Here is a 21,958-nt window from a genome sequence, read left to right as displayed (position 1 = left end):
TTCATTTCACTGAATCTTATTATGCACATCCCTCTGCATCCCAGTGAATGCTCAGAGAGTTTCTCCCCCCGTCACATCATTAGAGCTGGTTGTGGATGGATAACCAGAGATTGCAGCACCAGAAACGAGTCAGCCAGAGAGTCCAATCCACCCGTCCCGAAGGGAGTTTTGCAAGAATCCTTTTAGGACAAGCACAAGCTGTTAATGAAATCTTGTTTGATAGTGAAATAATGGCATTTAAAGACAATTACTTTTCTGGCTTGCCACTAACTACAGAGTGGTATTGGTTTGCAAAAGCACATCTTGAACATAAACCTCTGTAAACCTTTATTTCATAAACACAATTCCTCAAGCTGTTGTTGGTGCTTCAGGATGAGCGCTGTGTAATCAGCGCCGATTCTACGACTTCAAAAGGCAAAAACAAGTAACAGTTCTCACATCAAAGAGCGGCTGAGGCTCTTTAAACTCTGACTCATCAGTGAATGAGCGAATTTCTCACCCAGGTACTTAGACTCACAGATACATGTGTTTGACACATGATTTTCTATATCGAAAGGACCTTGTAAGAGACTGTGGAAGTGTCGCTGCACAGAATCATTTCTTCCAGAGTGAACAGACTCGACTTTGAACGGAGAATTTGGTTTCAGAGCGGCGCTGATCCATAATGCAGCCTGTGGAGACGCTCTCAGGGGAGCCTGCAGGTGAACCCAAACGTCCTGAGCGCTGCCTCTTAAACTCGCCTGCGTGATCTCTCCCAGATCTAAATCCAGTCGTCCACTCGTCTGTAACGCTGCTCTTCCTCTCTTACCGTTTCTCCTCTTCCTCCAAGCCGAGGCCTACATACCCGGGAGCATTTGCCTCTTCTCTTGAATTAAATTATTATCAAATATGTCTGCCGGGAATTTTATATAGCGTTCATCTGATCTTGTTCACTGATTTCCTGGAATCTGCTTTTGTGTTTCCCCACTTTGTGTAAAAAAAAGAAAAACTCCTACGTCAGGCAGTGTGTTTTTGACGCATCCAATCAACCACAGGAGCTCTTTGAATCTGCAGGGGATTCTGTCGCTGATGTATTTTTCATACAATGAATATACACCATGATTAATTGAAAACAAATTCCTTTTTTTTTTTTTATAACAGCGTCTCATGTGTATCATCACATCCTTTGTTGTCAGTGAGTCAGAACCTAGTTACCAGACGTCCACTTGTTCAGATGACTGTGAATTACATACACGAGGTAGAATTCGAAGATAACAACTGTCCAGGCAACCCGTTTGTGATGAAGTCTCTGAGATGCATCTGTGTTGGAATAGAAGCGGGATGACGGAGGATGTTTTCTGGAAGTCTTCGGCATCCCTCTCGGACGGCTCTCCGTCTCTTTGTTATCTGGCTGCTAGGTAATGCGGCGGTTTGGAAAAGTGTGTCAGAGTTTTAAAGCCCTAATTTATTGTCCCTCTCAGCATGCACGTCTCATAACTTTCTAGTTAGCGACTTGTGGTTTCATGTTTACACAGGCAGAGGAGGAAGAGAAACTTCACACATCCTCTCTCTCTCTCTCTCTCTCTCTCTCCCTCTCTCTCTCTCCCCCTCTCTCTCGCTCTCTCTCTGGCCACGCTCTCTCGCTCGCTCTCACTCAGCCTGTCGGCTCCTGTGCCACCTCTGCACAGTCGCACCAGAGGGGTACCTCAGGCGCCAGCCTGACCCCCACTGAGACTAACGCCATTGGTCACGGCCCCTCTCCTCTTCCCCCTCCTCCCTTTATCCCAGACATGGCCACCCCCCCTTTCATTAGGTTTACCTCAGCCCCCTTGCCCACATACATGTAAAAGTAAAAGGGGTGGCTGATCGGAGGTTTTAGCTCACCTTCTCCCAAAAGACCCCCAAACCTGCCTTTGAACAATTTTTTGGAGACTTCCCCCTCTTAAATCTTCAAGTAGGAAAGGTCCCCCATCATTGTAAAAAGGATGAATCTGGAAAAATGCAATAAATCTGAGATCACAGGCACTCTCTGGCCCTAGATAAATTCTTGCACCTCGGCCTGGCCCGCCGCACACATCTGCCTTGCATTTAGACACTTTTACATGGCAGGAGTCCACAGGAGCCTCCAGTTCCCAAGCCTCTCTGCTCAACCACGCACCCCTGCTTCAGCTCTGCCGAAGACACGCACACGGATGTCCACACACACACACACACACTCACTCTCACACACACACTTACTCACACACACACACACACACACACACACTCATACCTCTGCAAACAGACCAGCGCTCCCGCCCCCGATCCTGGGCGTCACATGCTCACACTCTTGGGCGTCAACTCACTGAGCATGTCATCCAAGTGACTGTTAAGCACATTGTAAAGTTTGACATGCTTCTCTGTGTCAGTGACATCTCAACCCAGAGCTGCTCTTCTTCTTCTTCTTCTTCTCCTTCTCCTCCTCCTCTTCTTCTTCTTCTTCTTCTTCTCCTCTTCTTCTTCTCCTCTTCTTCTTCTCCCCTCAGCTGACAACTCCAAGGATGGCCAAATGAGCACAGCGCCCTCCTCTGGAGTCAGTTTCCACTGGCTGTCAGTGGAAACATTTGGTTATCTGTGTCAACACAAGCCTCACAATCTGCCCCATGATCCATCTAAATATTTTCCTTCTGTTTTACAGCTCAGAAGGAGCACTCTGCTGAGGAGGACCGACTCAATGTCGCACAGAAAAGGTAGGAAACCAAGCTGCACAACCCCAACAGAAAGAAAATAATCATATTTTCATGTCAACAAGGGAATTCTTCCGAGAGGTTTGGACTGCAGACATCACAGAGCTCTGTTGACTTATTTGGCATGCCTGGTAAAGATAATGTAGCTGGTATCTATTTGGAGAGTTGTATACAGATATTTGCAGCAGCTGATAAGGTTACCAGAAACATAAAAGAGCCTCTCAGTATTTTACTGCTCAGATGAGACGTCCCCCTTTGACTGGACACTAGTAGGATGAAGGGATTTATTATGGAAGATTTAGCACAAATATGTACATGTGTGAATGGTTAAAGTATTGATACACCTGTGCTCACTTCTAGGCCCCTTTGTAATCTATCTTAAAGACAAATAAATACCATGCTTTGTGCTCAGCAGAAACAGCAATGAACTACCACATACATACATAATCCTGGACTCCCCTGCAGTTCCTATCATTCTTATCTGCCATGTTTTGTGCAGGAGACTCCTGAGAGTTTTCCGAGAGGCATGAGATTTATTGGCGCGAGACACCCTGGCAACCGCTGGGCTCGCTGTCCGAGCAAAATCATATCTGGAACATTTCATATTGGAAAAAGATGGTGGGGCAGACAAACAAAGCAAAACAGATTGTTTTTACCTTGTTTGGATAGCGAGCAGAATTGTTTGCTTTACATTTCGTAACTCTCCCACTTCCAAAATAAATCATGAAAGCACATGAAGGCGAAAGGGAAAGACGCCTGACGCAAGTAAATGGTGACTGTAAACAATTAGAAGGTTGATTGCTTTTTGGACATTACTATAACTCAGCGAGCGGCTCCAGACTCTTGTTTCATGTTGCTGTTTGTGAGCCAGGAGAACGGCTGAGGGATGGCTGCACCTCTCACTGTCTGTCCGTACGGTCATATTTCTACCCGCTGAACTAGACTGACGTGTGTGTGTGTGTGTGTGTGTGTGTGTGTGTGTGCACCTTGGTGTGCGTGAGTGACACCACTGTAATGAAGGTGTTGAACTTGGAGGGGGAATATTGATCAAAAGGGCCCCGCAGCTGACAGCACCTTTTGCCTTTAATGAAGTTTTCCTTTAATTTCATCTAAAGAGGGGGCTGGCCGACTGGCGCTAGGTAGAGCGAGAGGGAGGCGGGGGTCTCTTTCTCAGGTTCCCACCGAGCCACCTCGTAAAAGTGACACGCTGTTGATGGATATGGGCGTCTGGGTGGGCTCTCACATCTGTGCTGGGTGAGGGATCCTCACACAAGCACACAACAGCAGCGGCGGCACGATTACGACTCGGTGTTAATAAAAGAAATAAGACAACACACCCGCGGTGCTGCCTTAATAACTCCGGCCCGACGTCCCGAGGAGTCCAAGAGTTTAAACGCCTTGCGAGCCACCGAGCAGCGCTGGGTGATATGAATCAGGATATTAACACGGATCACAACTGTGTCAAATATCAATCTGAAAATGTTCTGTGTAATTTAAAAAGATATCATTATTATTCGTGCAGATTTTTTTTTTCTGTTGATTTAATAATTGATTTAACCGCTAATTATTTCTGCTGCCACTAAATGTCATATTTCAATTTTGATTTGGGGTTTTATGTAAAACTGACTCACCTTGATGTCACTGTGATATTTCAGATGTTTTTGATTTATTTTGTTGAATGAAAAAAATTATTTGATATTTCTCAGAAACAGCCCAAACAATTTTCCCTCTATCTACATATATAAATGAAATGTATATGAAAAATGTAGAAAACATTATTTCCAATTAATTCAAGCTAATGTTTACTGCAGTGTTCCACTGTTTAGCATTTCATCTGACAAACCTTTAAACACCTCAAACAAAACCTCAAACTGCTCTTTGCAGTTTGTTCCAGATGATTCACTGGCAAAACAACAAACACCCCCCGCCCCCCTCCCCTGTCCCCTCCCCTATCCCCTCCTCTCCCACCAATCCCCCCACAGAGCGCTTTGAATGAGGTGACATTAGAAGTCAATTCAAATATTATTCTCTCTAATGTTTAATTCAACAAGTGAGAATATAAATAAGAGAAATACAGAAAACTATTATGTGAAATAACAAAAACAGAAACTTTTAACCTTATTTGTAGACACCAATGTAACCGTGACGAAAATGTTATTTCCTGTTTGGTTCTGATTATTTCTGTCTTTTTTGAATGTCAGGCGTTGCCATGGTGAGGGCGGAGACCTTTTCCTCAACACGCAGTCCTAATTTGTCTGCTGTGTGTTTGTGCTCCACTGAGGTTTTCTGGTTCTGTCCTCGGTTCCGTCTCATTAAGTTTCCTTCTCCCCCCATCATGCTCAATTTCATTTGGCCCATGCGCCGTCTCTGCAGTCGCCGTGCAGTTAAGGTTTCGTTGCAGCTCGTTGGTGTATTATTCTCCTCGGGTGTTAGTGGCCTCCGCTTTGTGCTTCCTGCTGAATCAGCCGACAACAATGACTTTACTTCTGTAATCTTTTTACTGGTGGAAACAAAGGAATGCAGAGTTGCCTGTCCAAATATCTCCCTGATTCTCACGGCTGTTCATGGTTTTGTAATGGGTCTTTTTTTATAGCTGTCAGTGAGGAATGCCGGCTGTGGGTGCTGCAGTAAACCCTCTCACGCCAATGGCATCATAGCATAGATTACAGAAGTGTAAGCTTGCGAGTTTTGTGTACAAGTGCATTTGGCCTGCGCTCACAAATGAACAAAAGGTCTGCTTGATTTTGTTTGTTTTTTGCCATGTGAGACTGTGTTTGCATCTGTTTCGAGTGAAGACTCGTGTATCTGCTTGCTTCATAAGCTTCTAGAAGCTAAAGGGGAAAAGCTTGTTGCTTGATTTGTGCAAGCTTTGACATGATGACCCAGGGTCAGGAGAGGAGCTGCTGGAGGAGAGACCCTGTTCATCATGCCAGACCAGACCAGACCAGACCAGAGCCGGCTGCAGCGCAGCAACCTGCGACAGCACGTCTGTTTGGTCAATCTAAACATCTCCGAGCCTTGTTCTTCAGACTTCTTCTGGAGCGTACAGAATGATCTACAGCGCTCTCCTCTTTTGAGCATCGCAGCAAAATGACGCATCGCTAGGAAATGGGAAGCAGGCTCATGCAGCAACTCCTTTTTTTTTTTTCTCAGACTTTTAGCTGGGCGTCTGGGCAGCATATTGCACCATTTCACTCCACATGAACATGTCTTCGATTAGCGTTGCAGAGAGCCACCTAGCATCTGGAGGTCAGAGCCTATCGGGGTGTCAATGGGACAGAGAGCATCTCTTGAATCATGGCCCCCTTTTATCAACCCTCTGACAGGCACAGCTAGAAAATGTCTTTCATGTTTGGGTTTGAGGAGGGAATCTGAAGCAGCAGGCTGCTTTTCATGCCTTGTGTGTGCTGCTGAGAGGCTCGCCAAGAGTTCAGATTTGGTTACAATTGAATTAAGCTGAGGAGCTGGTTTACACCAGCGCGACAGTCCATCTCCGTGTCCGGAAAGCAGAACAACCGCAATCTGTTCATTCACATCGATCTGGCCTCACTTCTTCTTTGTGTTTTAACGTGTGCACACCTGTCTTATGCAAACCTGTCATTGTCTGCCAGGGAATATGTTCTTGGAGCTGTGAGAGTGAGTGTGAGAGTGAGTGTGAGAGTGAGTGTGAGTGTGAGTGAGTGTCTGTCTGGAGGAGCAGCTGCCTGTTCTTGGCTGTCTCCATCTCCTCTGGCAGTCTTCCCCTGCAGGCGGTGGAGGTCAATGTGATAATGGAGCCGCCGCTACCGGCTCTCCCCTGTGGCCCAGCGGGGTGGACGCTCTCCTTCCAGCTCGGCTTCTCGCCTCCTCGCCTCTCTGTCTCTCTCTACATCCATCAACTTCTCTGTGTGCTGTCAAAAGTTTCGACTTTTTTTTTTTTTTTTTTTTTAAACCTGTATTTGTCTGTTTCTTGGTTATACAACTTCCATTTAAAATTTTAAGTAGCTCATCAACAGGGACTTGTCTGAGATTAATCCGAGGGGTTTACATGTGATAAGACACTATCTGGGCCTCTGCTGTGTTTTTCCCTGCAGTTTCCAGGACGTGGTGAGCTACTTGGGTGTCAAGCCAAAATCTGGAGAGAAAGACGTGACTCCGACTTACGTCTTCATGCTTTGGTATGAGTTCTGCAACGACTTCAAGAACACCTGGATACGACAAAGCAAGAACATCTCCAAGGAGAGGTGAGGCGGACTCTGGTAGAGTTATTCTGCTTCTCATTGTCTCTGTCGTGAAGCTTTACTTCACTGGTAAGCAAGACTAAGTGTCATGAGGGTTATCTCAGATTCTTCAGAGCTTTTTTTTTTTTTTTTTTTTTTTTGCAGAATGAATAAAGATCGAGTTTCATAATGATCAAATAAAGGATCCAGTATTTTTGAAGCTTTACCCTACTTGATACTTGAGACTATAAATCAGGATTTCTTGGCCTCTGCGGTGCAGAATTCATTTTCGTATTTTGTAACTTTGCATTGTTAGACGGCCAAATTGATTCAATAAAAGAATCTGTGCTTAATTAGTGTACTGTCCCTTTGAATGATGGTAATTAAAACCATGATTGATATCCGCTGAAAATCCTGATGTGTTCAGCGTGCGGTAGAAATATTGTTTCTGGAAGAAAGAAAAACACTTGGGCAGTACAACTTTACAACTTTGCTTTGCAAACCGAAGCTTAAACATTTCAAACTACACTTCTTGTTTCTGTCGCCTTCGGAGAGGCGCTTAACACCCCTGGACATCATGTCAAATTAGCACTAATTGTACAGAGGTGATGTGCGGATGCTGGGTTGTAATTAAAGCAAAGAGGGAGGCCATCAAAGAGGAGTAGCTGAGGCCTCGGCCCTCCGTCTGAAGGACTGGGGCCTGAATTTATAACGTTTCCTCTGACCCGAGGCGTCATGTTGGGGGGGCATTCCACCGAGGGACTGCAGACCCTCCTGGCGGCCGCCTGGCTTTACTGGCCAGTGGACGGGGGCCCGTTGGCCGTTAAAAAGCTGCGCGATATGGGAGAACTGATAAACACTGTAATGATGCCGGACACGCAGCCCAACGAGAGGAACGGAGCAGCGAGGTCATTTCTGGGCTGTAGTTTTCATGTGCTGCTTTCACGGCTCTCTTCACGGACCTGAGTCCGAGTTGAAGGTTCTGCAGGCCTGCCATGGATCCATGTAATCACTCTTAATTGTTTACTCGGTAATAGTGCCTCACACTACTCCCAGCTGATTGTGCTTATGTACAATTAACTTTATTTTAAATAATATTTGCGCGCTCATAAAAGCCAAGTGTTTTTTAAAGGCAGCCTCATTATCTCCTCAACCGAATGTCATTCTCTGCTGCTTCTCACTTAAGGGGCTTTCACTGACCGCAGAGGATCAGTGCGTGCGTGTGCATGCGTGCGTGTACTTCTGCTAACATCAAGTCCTTGTGGGTATTTTTTGCTCTACAGGTTGAAGGAAGCTCAAGAAAACATTAAGAAGATCACAGCGGAGAAAAGAGTCGAAACCAAGAAGATCAATGCCAACAGTCTGGTGAGAGCTGATCTATATTCAGCAATCCACTGGAATTTCCGGAAAGCTGCTCGTCCTTGTGTCGGCACTGAAATCAATACACTGAATCTTTTTGTGGTTGTTGCCAACAGAAAGAGAGGCTGCGGCAGAAGGAAGCCAGCGTGTCCTCCAGCTGAGTGACATGACGAGCGAGAGCAGAAGAAGAAAAGAGGACTGGTGGGCGCGAGCTCGCCTCGGCAGCGCTGGACGACCCTCTGAGCACCGAAACAGACTCACAGTGAAACCTCACCGGACTCTTTCTACTCCCACTGCTGCATCTCTGCCCCACTAACAGCACTGGACACCCCTGCCCAACCCCTAACCCTCCACCACCTTCATGTTCAGGCTTTTAGTTGTAACCCCTGCAGCGAGGATGCATGGCTGACACAGCCGAAGTGATGGGAGTCTTAAAGGCCAAAGGTTGACCTCATTCATCCAGCGTGGCGTGACCTCTGAGTGCCCAGCTTGTGAAAGGTCTCCAGGGTTCAGTGGGATTCACAGCAGTGCCAGCTGACGCGTCCACAAGATTCCTTCTGGATCTTCAGAAGCAGAGAGTTGTTTCTTTTCTGAACTGTTTCAGACAGCCACATGTAGTGAAAATACTATAACGTGTTCAAAGTGTACAGATATGGCCTCCTGGCAATGTCTGCTGAGAAGAAAATCCCTGTTGACAAAACAGATCTGTCTCTCAAAGCGGTAAGAAAGCAGTTCCAAGCGTCCTTTGCTGTAGCGGATAGATTTTCATTCACCATGGCTCATTAAAAGTCTTGTAAATATGTCATGTAGAATCGGCAGGGACTGCGCAGCTTTGAAGAATATGATAAATGATCCACGCTGGGCATCAAGTGCAGATGAAGATACTTTGCGTGTGATCTGTTGTGTATAAGTCGCGTGCGTGATTAAAAAAAAAATAAATTAAAAAACCCAGTATGTGGCGGTTTCACTGTGTTGCGTGTTGCACTGCACCAGCCTGACCTCTCCTGGGTGCCGGCCAGAGGAGAGCTGAAGCTGGCAGCGAGTCCGAGCCTCACATACACAAACCTGCACTTAAAAACATCAGAAGAACACAGCAGGTTTTGGCCATGCACTCACTCACCTACGATTTAGAAAAAAGAAGAAAAGGTTGTTAATCCGTCGTTGCGTGCTGTACGTCGCGGTGTGTAAGCACTTACCTGCTTACAGTAGCTGTATGTTGTAGCACGCTCTGAACGACACTCCCCCGTCATGTACCTGCGTGCATTTTTTTCAGCTGTCTTGCACTTTTTTTGCACTTCTTTTTCCTATGCAAGAGTTCCTTGTTATAAGATGTATAAATTGTATTGCGTCATGATAAAATCCTGTTAGTTTTTTTATTTTTAAGAAATTGTATTAAGATATAATGCTTTATTTTCACAAATGTAAACACGCTCCTGTAGGCTTCATTCAGGAAGGTTCTTTATGTAAGGAAAGAGTTATTTTATGCCAAAAAAACAAAACAAAAAATCATCAGCTTTGTTCTCTTTGAGGATGTATGAGTTGTAATTGAAGCTGCTTGATAGGTCAGTCGGATGAAAGCTATATTTTCACATGGATGTTGCCTGTATGTTGTGCAGATCTGCAGTGTGCTTGGCGATGTGGAAATTGAGAACTTTGCAGAGAATGAAGAAAGTTGCCTTTTTTGTTTAGTTTTGGAGCCATGAGGGTTGAATTGTGGGTATTCAAAACATTTAAGATAATCAAGCTATGCGAGTTGTTATACCTCAGACAGACTTCCATTATCAGAGTATCCGAAAAACTGCACCTTGAATTACTTTTTTACCCTCCAAAGTCTTTCACGTGTGCGATTTATTTTGTACAAAAATCAATTTCAAAACTTTAAACTGCTATATTTTACTCCAGAGGGATTGAAAAGCAAAAATGAGCTGATACTGACCAAGGAATTGTTGTAGCCTCTACTATACGTATGTCGGTTCATGTAACCTTCAGTAGCTCTCGTGTAATTTTATGGAATTGTTTTAAATTTCAAGAATAAACTACTGGACACCCAACAAGCCTGATTCATTTTGGATGAAGACCTGCAATTCGAAAGATGCGTTAAAACCAATTCCTCTCAAATTTCTGATGTCAACACTTCCATTAGGCCAGCACCAAAAAATGTGGTATTTATGCAAGTAACCTGAGTCATAAAAAGGATTTGGTGATTTATATTTTCGCTAGGCTGTTAAATAAACTGAGTCAGCATGAAGTCCTTCAGTCAGCCTTGTTTTAGGACATTAAAGCTTTTCCTGGAAATCTGAAAGAAAGCAATTAGTTTTGTTAACAGGGAATTTAAACATGTCATTGTTTTAACAGAACTATGTTTTTAAGAGGGAAATTGAAGATATTTCAGTGGTTTAACATTTTTTGCTGTCACAATCGTCATTCTGTGCCCTAAATTGGATATTTGGGACCTGGTTTTACACATTTAGTCATAAAAAAAAAAAATTAAAAAAAAAACTCAGCTCCAGTTGTATTGAGTAATCCTTCTTATATTATGCAAACAAAGATCAATAAATCACCAACTGACCGCTTCAAAGTTTTGGACCCTTCTCAGCTCAGACTGTAGATTTACAACTGTGGCACTTAAACGCCAAAAAAAAAATAAAAACCGCAAATTGTGTTTTAGAACATGTATTATGAAGATTATTTGATATGTACGGTTGAAGAATATATATATTTTTTAATTTAAAAAAAACTTTCCGTCAATTGCTACTTGTTTATCAAACTTCGGATTAGTGCCGTAAAGGCCGAAAAGCCTTCATCATTTACACGTGAACAGCCCCATTCAGTCCTCTGACAGATTTGCGAGCCTTGTAACCAAATCTGGCGAAGTTAAATTACATCATTTCAAGAGATAATTGGAAAAAGTAACTACATCTATTCTCATAAAGCTGACTATTTTACGATGAGATTTATTCCGAGGTCTGAGTGCGAGGGACTCAGTGAGATGTTGGCTCCGCGCAGGAGAGCAGCAGAGGATGAAAGGCTATTTAAAAAAAAAAAAAAAAATTATATATTTTCCCAGAGAATTAGTTATGAATAATGTGCACAATATTCCAGCATCCGTTTATTTAGATTTCATGGATAATTTAATCAAAGGAATAAAGAAACTGGTTACATCAAAAATGGCTTTACATTTTACAACTATTTAATCTCGATACTGTATAAACCACCACTGTACATTTTTCCGTATAAACTAACACGAAGCCTTTTGTGTATTTTAGGAGGCTCCCAACTTACAAAAAAAATCTTTACTGATGGACTTCGAAATTCACAGAAATCAATTAGGTTAACCTTGAAAGATCCTTGAAATATCGAACAAAATCACATTTCTCATTTACAAATAAAGCCATTCATCAAATTCCACACAGTGGAAACATCCAGTTCAACAACCATATATAAACAAGTAAAATACAGGATTGGACAGAAATGCTTCCCTGTCACATGGAGTGCCTGGAGAAATGGGTTATTAAATAAAAACCGGGATTGTGCAGTCCTATTGGGGTGAGGAAGTCGTGCGTAAAACGTGCCCATTCCAAGTCCGCGTTTTCCCGTGCAGTGATGCTTGTTTTCAAGCTGGTGAGCTGTAAAGTGTTGCTGTTCACTGTCGGTTTAATAAATTGCATGTCCGTATTTGTTCACACCCTGTGCAAGAGGACAATTGTACATGTCATATTGTAGTTACGTGCATATCTCCAAATGGAGAAAGGCACGTGTTCTCGGCTGTGTGACAGCCAAGATCACTGGTTTTTTTTTTTCCTACCAACATTCCTGTCCTCGAATAATAACAACATGAAAACACACACACACGTCGTTGCTGTGTGTTTAATCCAGGTCTATGGATATACAGCGGCACTGTTTGACGCGCTGGATGCGCTTCTTCTTGGTGGGTGGCTGCTGGTCGGGACAGTTCAATGTGAAAGTCATGGTGGTAAAACGCTTTGGCTTGCAAAACGAACAGGACTGGAAGGCACCCTCCTCCTTGCGGATATGCCTGGGGATGTAGAAGGAGTTGCATTGTCCGTAACAGAATCGGTTGATGATGGTGCGGCTGACGCAGCCCTCCTCGTGGATTGTCTGTTTGAGAGGTTGCGTCTTGCACCAGTCCCGTTTCAAATACTGGCGCTCCGTCACATGCAAAGCTTCCTGGCTGGACTCCAGCACCTCGTCGGCGGGTGAGGATGAGCCCGGCCTCTGCCGGGACCCAGAGCCCGCCTGCGGAGGCTGCGGTTGCTGCTCCGATTCGTTTGGGTTGTTTTTGTCAGGATGAGGAATGGCGCCTTGTGATCCTCGGTTTCTTTTTGAATCCACAGGAGAGGATAGCAACCCAATGATGAAAACCATACTGCAGAGGATACGCGTCGAGTTGGCCATTCTTAGGGAGAAAGGAGAAGAAGAAAATAATGAATCACCTATATCGTTTCAACTTTGGACGGGTTGCGCACAGCTGTCAAGGCTTTTACGCTGCGTAAAAACGCACAGCGAGAAGTTTTTCTCTCTTCTTTTTTTCAAAACCACAAAAAAGGTACGACATATTTATGCCAAACCGTGTTTCATCTGAATAACCTCAAACTAATAAATTATATAATATCACATAATTATGTTCACATACTTTATCGACTATCCAAGAGAATTCCAATAGATTTCGTCAAAGTAAAAGAATAAACTTTTTCATATTTTCAGTAAACCAACAGCGTGCCAACCATACATACGCACATTAGTAAATAACACGCATACATTTATCAGCCATATACCAAAAGTTGAAAAAGCAGAGTGATTGGCGGGAGATGAAACGAGAGCATCAGAAACAGAACAAATCCACTCACCTGCGCGAGTCTCCACTGCCTCAAGTGCGATGATCTGATCCTGTCAGTACTCTGTACGGCACCTTCCGAGGTGATAGCCACCTATTGCTGTCGACTGTGCACTGGTGGGACTGTGGATGGGTGGGAGACTAACCGCTCCATAGACAGGGGCCAGGGGGTTTAATACAAATTGCTCCAGCGCCGGACTGTCTCCCTTTTAAATGTCTGCCAGCTGAGATGTGCACAACAGTTATTGGCTAAGCACGATGTAGAGAAAATCAAGACTATCCGCCCCCTCAACACTTCCCTGAACCCACTTCAAGAAAACAGACAACCGAGGAACAGCGAGGGCAGGCAGGCAGTGGGGAGGAGGCGCGGGGAGGCGGGGAGGGGGGGGGGGGGAGACGTGCAGGCCTGAAGTTTATGCGCACATGGAAAAAAAGTTTGAGTTTTTTGTTTTACTTAAAGGAGCATAACGATAAGAATATTGAACATCCAAACACAATAATTAAAGAGATGAGTTCTTGCGCAATCAACTTGAAATTTTGTTTAGTTAATTATATTAATATGTGTATATTTATGTGTTCCCACATAATCTAATGCTCTGCTTGAAAAATAAGTTTAAGACATTAGGAGCAACTTCGGGGACGCCAGATTGTTAGACATCCATTTGGCTGATGACGTTTCCTTCCTGTTTGGTAATGCAGTTATAAATATTGGAACTTTCTTACAAGTCCAGAGTTATGGACCGTTCATCCGTAGCCTGGTTTTGGTTCGGGTTGTTCCAGAATATTAATGGTCCATGAGTACTTGATGAGCGAAATAAATGATAATTGAAGTGGGACAATGATGAATACCAGCTAAAGCAATTTTTTCCGACCTGGTAACCAAAACGTTCCTCTTCATAGATTAAGACTGGTTTATACAACTATAGTAAATGAATTATTCATCCTAGAAGGTATGCAGGGTAATTTATCTGGAGGGTTTCATTTCGATGCATCAATCTCTCCGATTCTTTCCTGTATAGGTGTGAATGGTGATGGCGTGGCAACCTGTCCATGATGAACCCCGCCTCCGCTCGCAGTCAGCTGGGATGGGCTCCAGCCCCCCCCCACTCCCGTGGCCCTGTTCAGGATCAAACGGGTAGATAGCTGATGGATGGATCTGCTCACATACCTAAACACGTGTCTAACTGCGCAGCTGATGTTAATGGATCAGAACACAACACCTTGAAATCAAGCGGTGCGCTCCTGCCGCAATGTTTTAACATGACACTTTGTCCAAGTTCAGTCTCTCGTGTTACACATGAAAAGCTTGCGAGCTTCTCAATGGGCTGCCGGGAAGAACTCTGTGGGAATGATTTTGACCTTCACCCCATCACTGGAAACTCTTCAGATTCTTTACAAGAAAAGATCTCCTCGCGCAAGTTTGAAACTTGTCACCGAGCCAGATACTTATCTCACTTTTAAAAGCAGTTAGGAGGTTTTTTTGGTTTTTTTTTTCCACGGTTCGGCTCACATATCCCATTTAAAACTAGTAGAAAGAATAATGTGTGTATTAAAGGGGAGCAGATTAAGTTGTCACAATTGCACCAGAACCAATTTTGTTCAAAGACATGCTGCAAACATTTCTCAAGAGGTAATAAATACATCATCTGACACAAGACACTCCCGAGTTTCAGTGTACAGCAAGAAGCAGAAGCCTGATTCTCTGAAGCGACTGGAGGGCTCCCCCTTGTGGTGAAGAGTGAAAATAATTCAACCACAAACTTCATGCTGTTTGATTTTATTTGTCTGAAGCTGTTCACATGGCAACACATTTTTCTGGCTGGAGATTTTCAAATTAATGCACTTCAACAGATAAAGTAAACAACACAGTTTGGCTTTTTCTTTTAAATCAAATCCAACAAAAGGTGCATTATTTTTTCTTCTTGACATAAGACAGTAAAATCTTGCTGTAAGGACTTTAATGTGTTAAGTTCCATGAAATAACCTATGTTGTGATTTGGCGCTATATAAATAAAGTTGAATTGAAATTGAATTTAAGAAAATATTCTGAAATTAAAAAAAAACAGTTTTAACTTCACTTCAGTCACCCCCCCCCCCACAATCATCTACCTAAAAATTAACTATAAAACGCATACATAAAGGCGTAACACTATCAAAAAGTCTCCCGTCATACCACCGATCACATTTCAGATCATTTGGCCCGAACACTACAATCTAAGCTCTGCCCGACGTATGATCTTACTTAGAGGCCGATGTGTGTCAAGATTTAACTTTAAGAGAAATGTAAGGCAAAAAAAAACATCTCAATAAGATGACACAAGCAGCACCTACAATAGATTGAAATAAATTAAGACCCTGAAAATGTAGATAATATTCGTTGTAATGTTTAATGTCACGTAGTCTTACCAGACAGAGACCTGCATAGTAAGAGGAGAGAAAAGGCCAAAAGAATACGGACTATAAATCGACAGGTTTGGTAGCAGACATCAGCCGTCCTTGGTTGAGAGGGTTTCTGGGGGAACCTCGGTAATGGCTCATGTCCTTCTCTGCTGAAGGATTCAGGACAGAAGAGTCACCTTTGACTTTTGGTTGGACCTTGTTGGTGACGTCTCCCAGAGCACAGGCCTTCTTCGGTTTACGGGCCAGGGTGCTGGGCTTTTTCGGAGGGACCGGAGGTGGTTTCTTTAGGAAGCCCACTTTAGGCTCTCCCGGGTGAGGCTGATGTTGAGGGTGAGGGGAGAGACCGCTCTCCAGACTCACGGCCTTCACCACCGGTCCACTCTGGTTGGCGGTGATCTCGGCACTTCCAGCGGCTCTCCTGCTGTCTCCCAACAAAGAGTTGATCCTGCGCACCGTCTGCCGCACAGAGGTGCGCTGGAACTTGAGCGGCGACCTGAGTTGTTTGCCTCTGGAGTCTCTGGGAGAGTAAAGAGTGAGCTTGTTGAAGTGATGAATGTGGTCTGCCACCCGCCGCTTTTCACTCTCCAGGCTGTTTGGTGAGAGGGGTTGTTGGTTTTGGACTTTCGTACCAATCTCTGGGGAAAACACGTCCCTCTCGTACAATGTGCCGACTACAGTACCACTTCTAGGAGGTGTGACCGGCTCGTCTCGGAGTCTAAGCCCTGGCTTGTATGGAGTGGACTGAAGTCCCGAGGAGACGCCCAGCGTGAAGTGAGCAGGACTCTGGATGTCCAGAGCGTCAATCAACCTGCTGCAGTTCACCTGCTCGGCCTCCCGTTCACTTTGTCCCACCGGGGAGCCGTTGTGGCTGCTGTTGCACTCCTTAGTCACCGGGCTACCGTACACACCCGGCTCAAACACGACACTATCAATATGCAAAGGAGACAAAGAGGCAAAGTCAATTTGGCCAAAAGTAATGTTCTGCTCATCAGCCAGAAGTCTCTGCGGAGTTGGGAAGCTGTTCACAAACAGAGCTTTGACTGGAGTCTCCGGTGGAGGGACCGGGATGCCGTCCGACGGTTTGATCACATCGGCTCCCGTGGCGCTGCGGGAGTCCTGCGGGACAGCGTGGACGTCGCTGCCCGACTCAGCGAAGGCCGTCTTCATCTTCAGCAGCGTGGGGCTCGGGCGTCTCCGGGCCTCGGTGGCAGAACTCTCGCTCTCGAGGCTCTCTGCGCTGGAAGCGCAGCACAGCTTCATGGGCAGGCCGGTCCCGGCCGGAGGTTTGGGTACGACGATGACGGGTTCAGACGTGTAGTTGCTCTTGAGGCACTCGTTCATGGGGGTGTCTGTGAACGAGCCTCGGCTGAAAGCCCGCGCTCCTCCGCGGCTCGCCCCGCTCCACGAGGTCCGGAGGGCACTTCGGTCATACCGGGGCGTCAGCAGGTTGTCTTCGGACTTACTGATGTACTTGGAGCCTGGTGAAGTAAAGAGGGATATCGGCAGGCGTTAGAGTTCAAGACACTACATCTGTAAAACAACAACAATAGAAATATTTGATTAGCAGTGAATGTACAGCTCGGGTTTTTAGTACTCACTCTTGGATTCAGTTTTTTGAGGCACAACTGATGGACTGAACTCGGTATCGTTGGTGAAACGGAAACTGGTGGTGCTCTCCTGCGTGGCAAGTCGCCAACCAATGGACTGAGACCCCTTTATCACCAGCATGAAATGAGAAATGAAAGATGAAAGAAGCTTCGAGGAGGATTAAGCATTAAGAGAAGTATTTTGTTAAAAAGGACCCCACAGAAATCAGCCAACATGTAACATTAAGATGTTAATTCCATGATTTATGTGGTTAGTTCTTCAGAGGATGATTAAAAATCACTCAGAAGAAACAACACATAGGGTTTTGTTTTTAACTTTTTATTCAGTCAAGAATATACATGTAACTCTCGAGCATTAGAAAGTCAAGCACCTTAAACCCGATGTACCTAAAAAACAGCTTACAATATGTCGTATACCAACATTCGGCCACCTGAGTGCTCAGTGTAGTAACACGGGAGATATTCTCTGACTTTGTACCAAACAAGTATGAACACAATTAGTTTTGTAACATAATTTTAAAAAAATTTAAAGTGGTGAAAAACACTCCAGATTATCTTTAAAACCCTGCAGCCATTAGTTTAAATGCATTAGCACTAAAAGTAAACTTTAACCGTTACACAACAACAAAGTGCCACAGTACACCGATCCCCCCCAGCAGCATCATCATCATCATCATCATCATCATCACCCCACCAGTTAATTGCAGTCAGTGGTTGAAATTCTATGGTGCAACCACACTTACGGCATCTTTGCTGCTCTTCCCCAGGCTGAACCGCAGACGCAGAGACTTGCGTGGAGCTTCTTTTTTGCCGACTTTCGGAGAAACGCAGCCGGACTCAACTCTGGAGAGGAGAAGAGTTCAAACAACTTTGAGTAACCGAAGAACAAACTCTAGTTTTTAGGGAGTGGGGGAAAGAAAAATGGATCCAGCGCAGTATACTGAGTACTAAGATTGTATTATATAACAGCATTAATAAATAAATCTGAGGTGCATGCAACATTTATGACAGTCTGTCGGCTCGACAATCCCAGTTTGCTGTTGTAAAAAAAATAAACGATAGAAGATAAACAGACTGAAATCTATATTTTATTTATTGAGATGTTTTTTCTGATAAAAGTTTTTCTTTAAAGGACACAATTATCAGTTGAAAAAAGGTCATCAATATGTTGTTATTGCAATACTCAGCATACAGTAAAATGTTTAAAACTGCAATAATATCATATTGTGACTTAAGCATCATGGTAATATCGTACTGTGGAATCTCTCATCCCGATTCTCTTTAGGTTTGTTTTACACAAACTATTATCTCTCGTTAAACAAATATTTTAAACACAAATGGGAAACACATCACCTCGTCTTTATTCTCATCTATGTGGAAGTACTTTGTAATATCTCACTAAGAGGCAAATATCTAATCAAAGAGAGAATATGTGTACCTGCTGACTGCGTGTCTGTTGCTGAGTCGCCGGCTCTTCCTCCTCACCGAGGTCATCGACTGTCTTCTCGACTTCCCTGCCGGTGACGAGGCGTTTTGGGTGAAGTCCAGGACCCCTGAAGCGCTGTAGGCTGGAACGTACACGGTGAAAACACGTAAACTTAACCGCAAGCTTCAGATGACTGAGCAACAGTTGATTCCCATTTGACTAAACATTCATTAATACCTGATCCAGGAGTGGAGGCACCGCTGAACAAAGTATTGGGAAGTAATTCTATCCCCAGACTCTTTTTCACAGATCTACGTTTCTTGTTTGAAAATCCAAACGAGTGCCCAGACTCCGAAGGAAGCTTTCGCTTGGAGGTCGGCGTTGCAATGACAGGAGTTGCAGAGGAAAAGACTGGCGAAAATCACAAAAGAATTAATGCCTCCACGTGTGCAGGATTGGTCTTCAATATTTGAAAAGCAACACCAAAGATGATTTTGAGAACGAGCTTCAGTGAGATCTGTGGAAGACGATCCGTGCAAACGACAGACGGGCAAAGAAAACAAGCCGAAACAGTCGGGCCGCGTTTCACGTTATTCATCATGAAAGCAAATGCAAATTTCATCTGAAGCGCACCGCAAAATACAAGTATGAAGGGAAAGTTTGATTTCTGTTTGAGGAACATAAAAGCTTGTCCTTTCAATGTGCAGAGCATTAATACATTCATACGTTAATACAGCATCAACATGCTACATGACACACGGCGTCATCTCGTCACGGTACCTACCGGGACCGTCTGCCTGGGAGACTTTGGTGGGAGTTCTATTAGTTTTTATTTTATTCAGTGCACCATTGACCACATCTGAAAACACGAGACAAACCCAACCAAATCAAAAAAAGTAGGTATTTACTGAAGCGATAATTCATGCACAGGTCTAATGCTACTAAACGTTTCCAGTGTGGTTATTCATCAGGACGATGTTTGATTTAGTTCACGTATCTCGATATTGCGGTGAGTTTTACCTCCGAAGCTGCGTCGGTGTCTCCTCTTCATCCCCGAGTTTAGCTCCAGCTCTTCGAGTTCGTCGTGAGTCGGAGACAGAACTCCTCCCGCCTCGCAGCCCATCATGGCTGGAACTTTCTCCAGAAGAAACCGCGGTAACACACCTGCGAAACACAAAGACAAAGATGTTCAGGAATACAAAAGCGACATTGCAGCCGGACGCAGAAGAAGAGCCGGCGAGGCGCCTCAAGTCGTACCGAAGTTGTGGGCGCTCTCGATGAAGCAGTGAACGACGGCCGCCTGCAGTTTGAGGCGTTTCTCGGTGTTGGCGTTCATCTTCTCTGCTCCGTCTCCAGAGTGAAGGAGGTTGGGGGCCAAGATTACAGACAAGTTACTGCTGTTCATCTTATTCTCTGCACTCCTGTGATTTAAGAAAGAAAAAAAAGGGGGGGGGGGGAACAGCATCTATGTAAATATTAAACTATTCTGTGATAAAGATCATTACAATCGTAAAAAAATAAATAAATCGAAGCACCTTTTGGACACATTTTGGAGGAAGTCGAAAAAGTGGCCGAGGACACACAGGTTTCTGTCCGGCAGGACACAAGACAGCAGCACGGTGGCGGTGGTTCGGTCCCCCTCAGTGGGGAGCTGCTGGGCCTTGAGGAAGGCGTCCTGCAGCTCGGCGGGCAGCACCGGCTCGGGCAGCTCCCGGAAGAACTGCTTCACCAGACCGGCCACGTCGCAAGGAAGAGCGGTGGACAGGCACTCCTCACCCGCATCCAGTTTGGCCTGGACAGACGAAAGCACAGCTCTGTTGTGTTAACACGGCGTTCAAGGTCACCTCGGTGAAAAGCAAGGTCGATGTCGGGCCGTCACTCACCCGGAGGGCTTTCAGGCGAACGACGGAGCCCGATTTCCTGAACAGGCCCTCGGTGTCGACGTGCGCCAGCAGCTTCATACACGCGTCGACCAGGAAACTGAGAAGGCAGGAAAATATCATGAGTACTAACATGGACGACAGAGAACTTGCCAGCTGTAAGTGCAAGAAAAAACTCAAACTTACCTCGGCACGCTGCCACGCTCCATATTATAGTATGGTAAGTTCTCCAAAGGGACACCAAAAACTTTTGTCTGGGGAAATAATACAAAAACAAAACATGAACTTGGCTCAGTGTTAGATTTTAGAAAAAAAGAAAGAGCCAAGAACCCATCCTGTATGTCAAAATCACAGTTTCACTGTTTTTCAGATTAACTCAAGACTGAAATGTCCCTCTTTTGTCATTTGTTTGATGGCTGGATGCCAAACTTTCCCTCTGACCTCAAACAACTGAATCTGTCCAGAAGAATTACTTCATCTTAGTTCCTGACTTCTTCACCGTCGGAGCTTAAAGTCTTTTCACTGAGTCTGCTGCAGCAAAACCTCCTGTGAGCCAAAAACGAAAAAAGACACCAAAAACACCACCACAGTGAGCTGGAAAGTCCCAGGAGACAACATTGTCCTTGTGTGTCTCCGTCCTGCTGGTGAAGACATTCACGGTGTGAATAATCACACAGCCGAACAAAAAGCATCTCCAGTGACCGACATGGGGAACAACAGCTTTCAAGGGAAAATGCTCATTTGATTCCTGAAACATGCAAAAACTCAAAAAGTGTTGATTGACGACGAGACGTCACAACAACCGGTCGTCAACCGAATCGAAACGTGCATCCGTTTTCCTCCGTGAACTCACCGAGCTGCTCGCCGCCGACTTGCAGCCGGATCCTTTGTTTTTGCTCCAGTTCTTCGTCTTGATGCCGTACGCGGTGCGGAGCTGCTGCACGGCCGCTAACCGCATCACGTTCCTCTCCGCGGCTTTCATCGTACATGATCCCTCCTCAGACGAGTGAACCGGGGGGATTAAAACCGCCTCGTGAACCGCGAGCTAACGGACCGCACGGAGTCGAGCTGTCTGCTTCCGCACTGCGTTCAAACAGCGGCGCTCCCCGCGAGCTGCGCTCTGATTGGACGGAAACCGTTCGAATGGCGTTCTTTAGGGGGCGTGTGTTTTTGTCGCCCGGGCAGCACCGCCGGGCGGTGCAGTTTCTGTTGCTGCGGATTAGCATTCAAGTGGACGCTCCGTGTGAACCGGCTGACTATGTAATTCAAACCAATCGCACATTTGAAATGGGGGAATTGCCCGTTTTATTGCGCAGGACTGGGCCTCTGTGTGCAAACTACTGGTCTGGTTTTTGAAAACTAATTCGTTTGATGAATGAGACCACTTAAAACGGAGTGGAAGAGCTGAGCAGTCATCTTAAATAACAGCAGTTGTCAACAGACTGCAAACATCACATTGCCTTTTCATGATCACGTGTTAATCTTAAATCTTAAATAAGCCATCCCCAGTTGACCCTTCACATTTTC

The 21,958-nt window shown here is 44.9% G+C and overlaps 3 protein-coding genes across 3 annotated transcripts in view; 1 reads left to right on the top strand and 2 right to left on the bottom strand.

The window, feature by feature from the left end:
* LOC138199812 (formin-like) overlaps positions 1-10,781 on the top strand; it is a 48,092-nt gene extending 37,311 nt beyond the window's left edge. The window contains exons 16-19 of the mRNA XM_069152029.1: positions 2,657-2,708; positions 6,779-6,928; positions 8,188-8,269; positions 8,380-10,781. Of these exons, the coding sequence (XP_069008130.1) occupies positions 2,657-2,708; positions 6,779-6,928; positions 8,188-8,269; positions 8,380-8,424 (329 nt within the window). The 3' untranslated portion in view covers positions 8,425-10,781. The remainder of the gene's footprint in view (positions 1-2,656; positions 2,709-6,778; positions 6,929-8,187; positions 8,270-8,379) is intronic.
* A 613-nt stretch (positions 10,782-11,394) lies between these two features.
* grem1b (gremlin 1b) lies at positions 11,395-13,229 on the bottom strand. Its single transcript, XM_069151790.1, has 2 exons — positions 13,132-13,229; positions 11,395-12,680 (listed from the first exon to the last, which is right to left on the bottom strand). The coding sequence occupies exon 2, from the start codon at positions 12,677-12,679 to the stop codon at positions 12,131-12,133; it is 549 nt and encodes a 182-aa protein (XP_069007891.1). The 5' UTR covers position 12,680; positions 13,132-13,229; the 3' UTR covers positions 11,395-12,130.
* A 1,661-nt stretch (positions 13,230-14,890) lies between these two features.
* Positions 14,891-21,442, bottom strand: arhgap11a (Rho GTPase activating protein 11A). The gene is made up of 12 exons (XM_069151788.1): positions 21,285-21,442; positions 20,618-20,685; positions 20,435-20,531; positions 20,087-20,343; positions 19,809-19,972; positions 19,572-19,715; positions 19,336-19,410; positions 18,789-18,962; positions 18,564-18,693; positions 17,869-17,968; positions 17,117-17,231; positions 14,891-16,996 (listed from the first exon to the last, which is right to left on the bottom strand). The coding sequence occupies exons 1-12, from the start codon at positions 21,411-21,413 to the stop codon at positions 15,576-15,578; spliced, it is 2,874 nt and encodes a 957-aa protein (XP_069007889.1). The 5' UTR covers positions 21,414-21,442; the 3' UTR covers positions 14,891-15,575.
* Positions 21,443-21,958: the final 516 nt, after the last annotated feature.

The sequence above is a fragment of the Embiotoca jacksoni genome, unplaced genomic scaffold (assembly GCF_022577435.1).
Source record: "Embiotoca jacksoni isolate LCO1_2020_lvr unplaced genomic scaffold, fEmbJac1.0.p SCAF_18, whole genome shotgun sequence".
NCBI lineage: Eukaryota > Metazoa > Chordata > Actinopteri > Embiotocidae > Embiotoca > Embiotoca jacksoni.
This window is presented reverse-complemented; position numbering and strand designations above follow the sequence as displayed.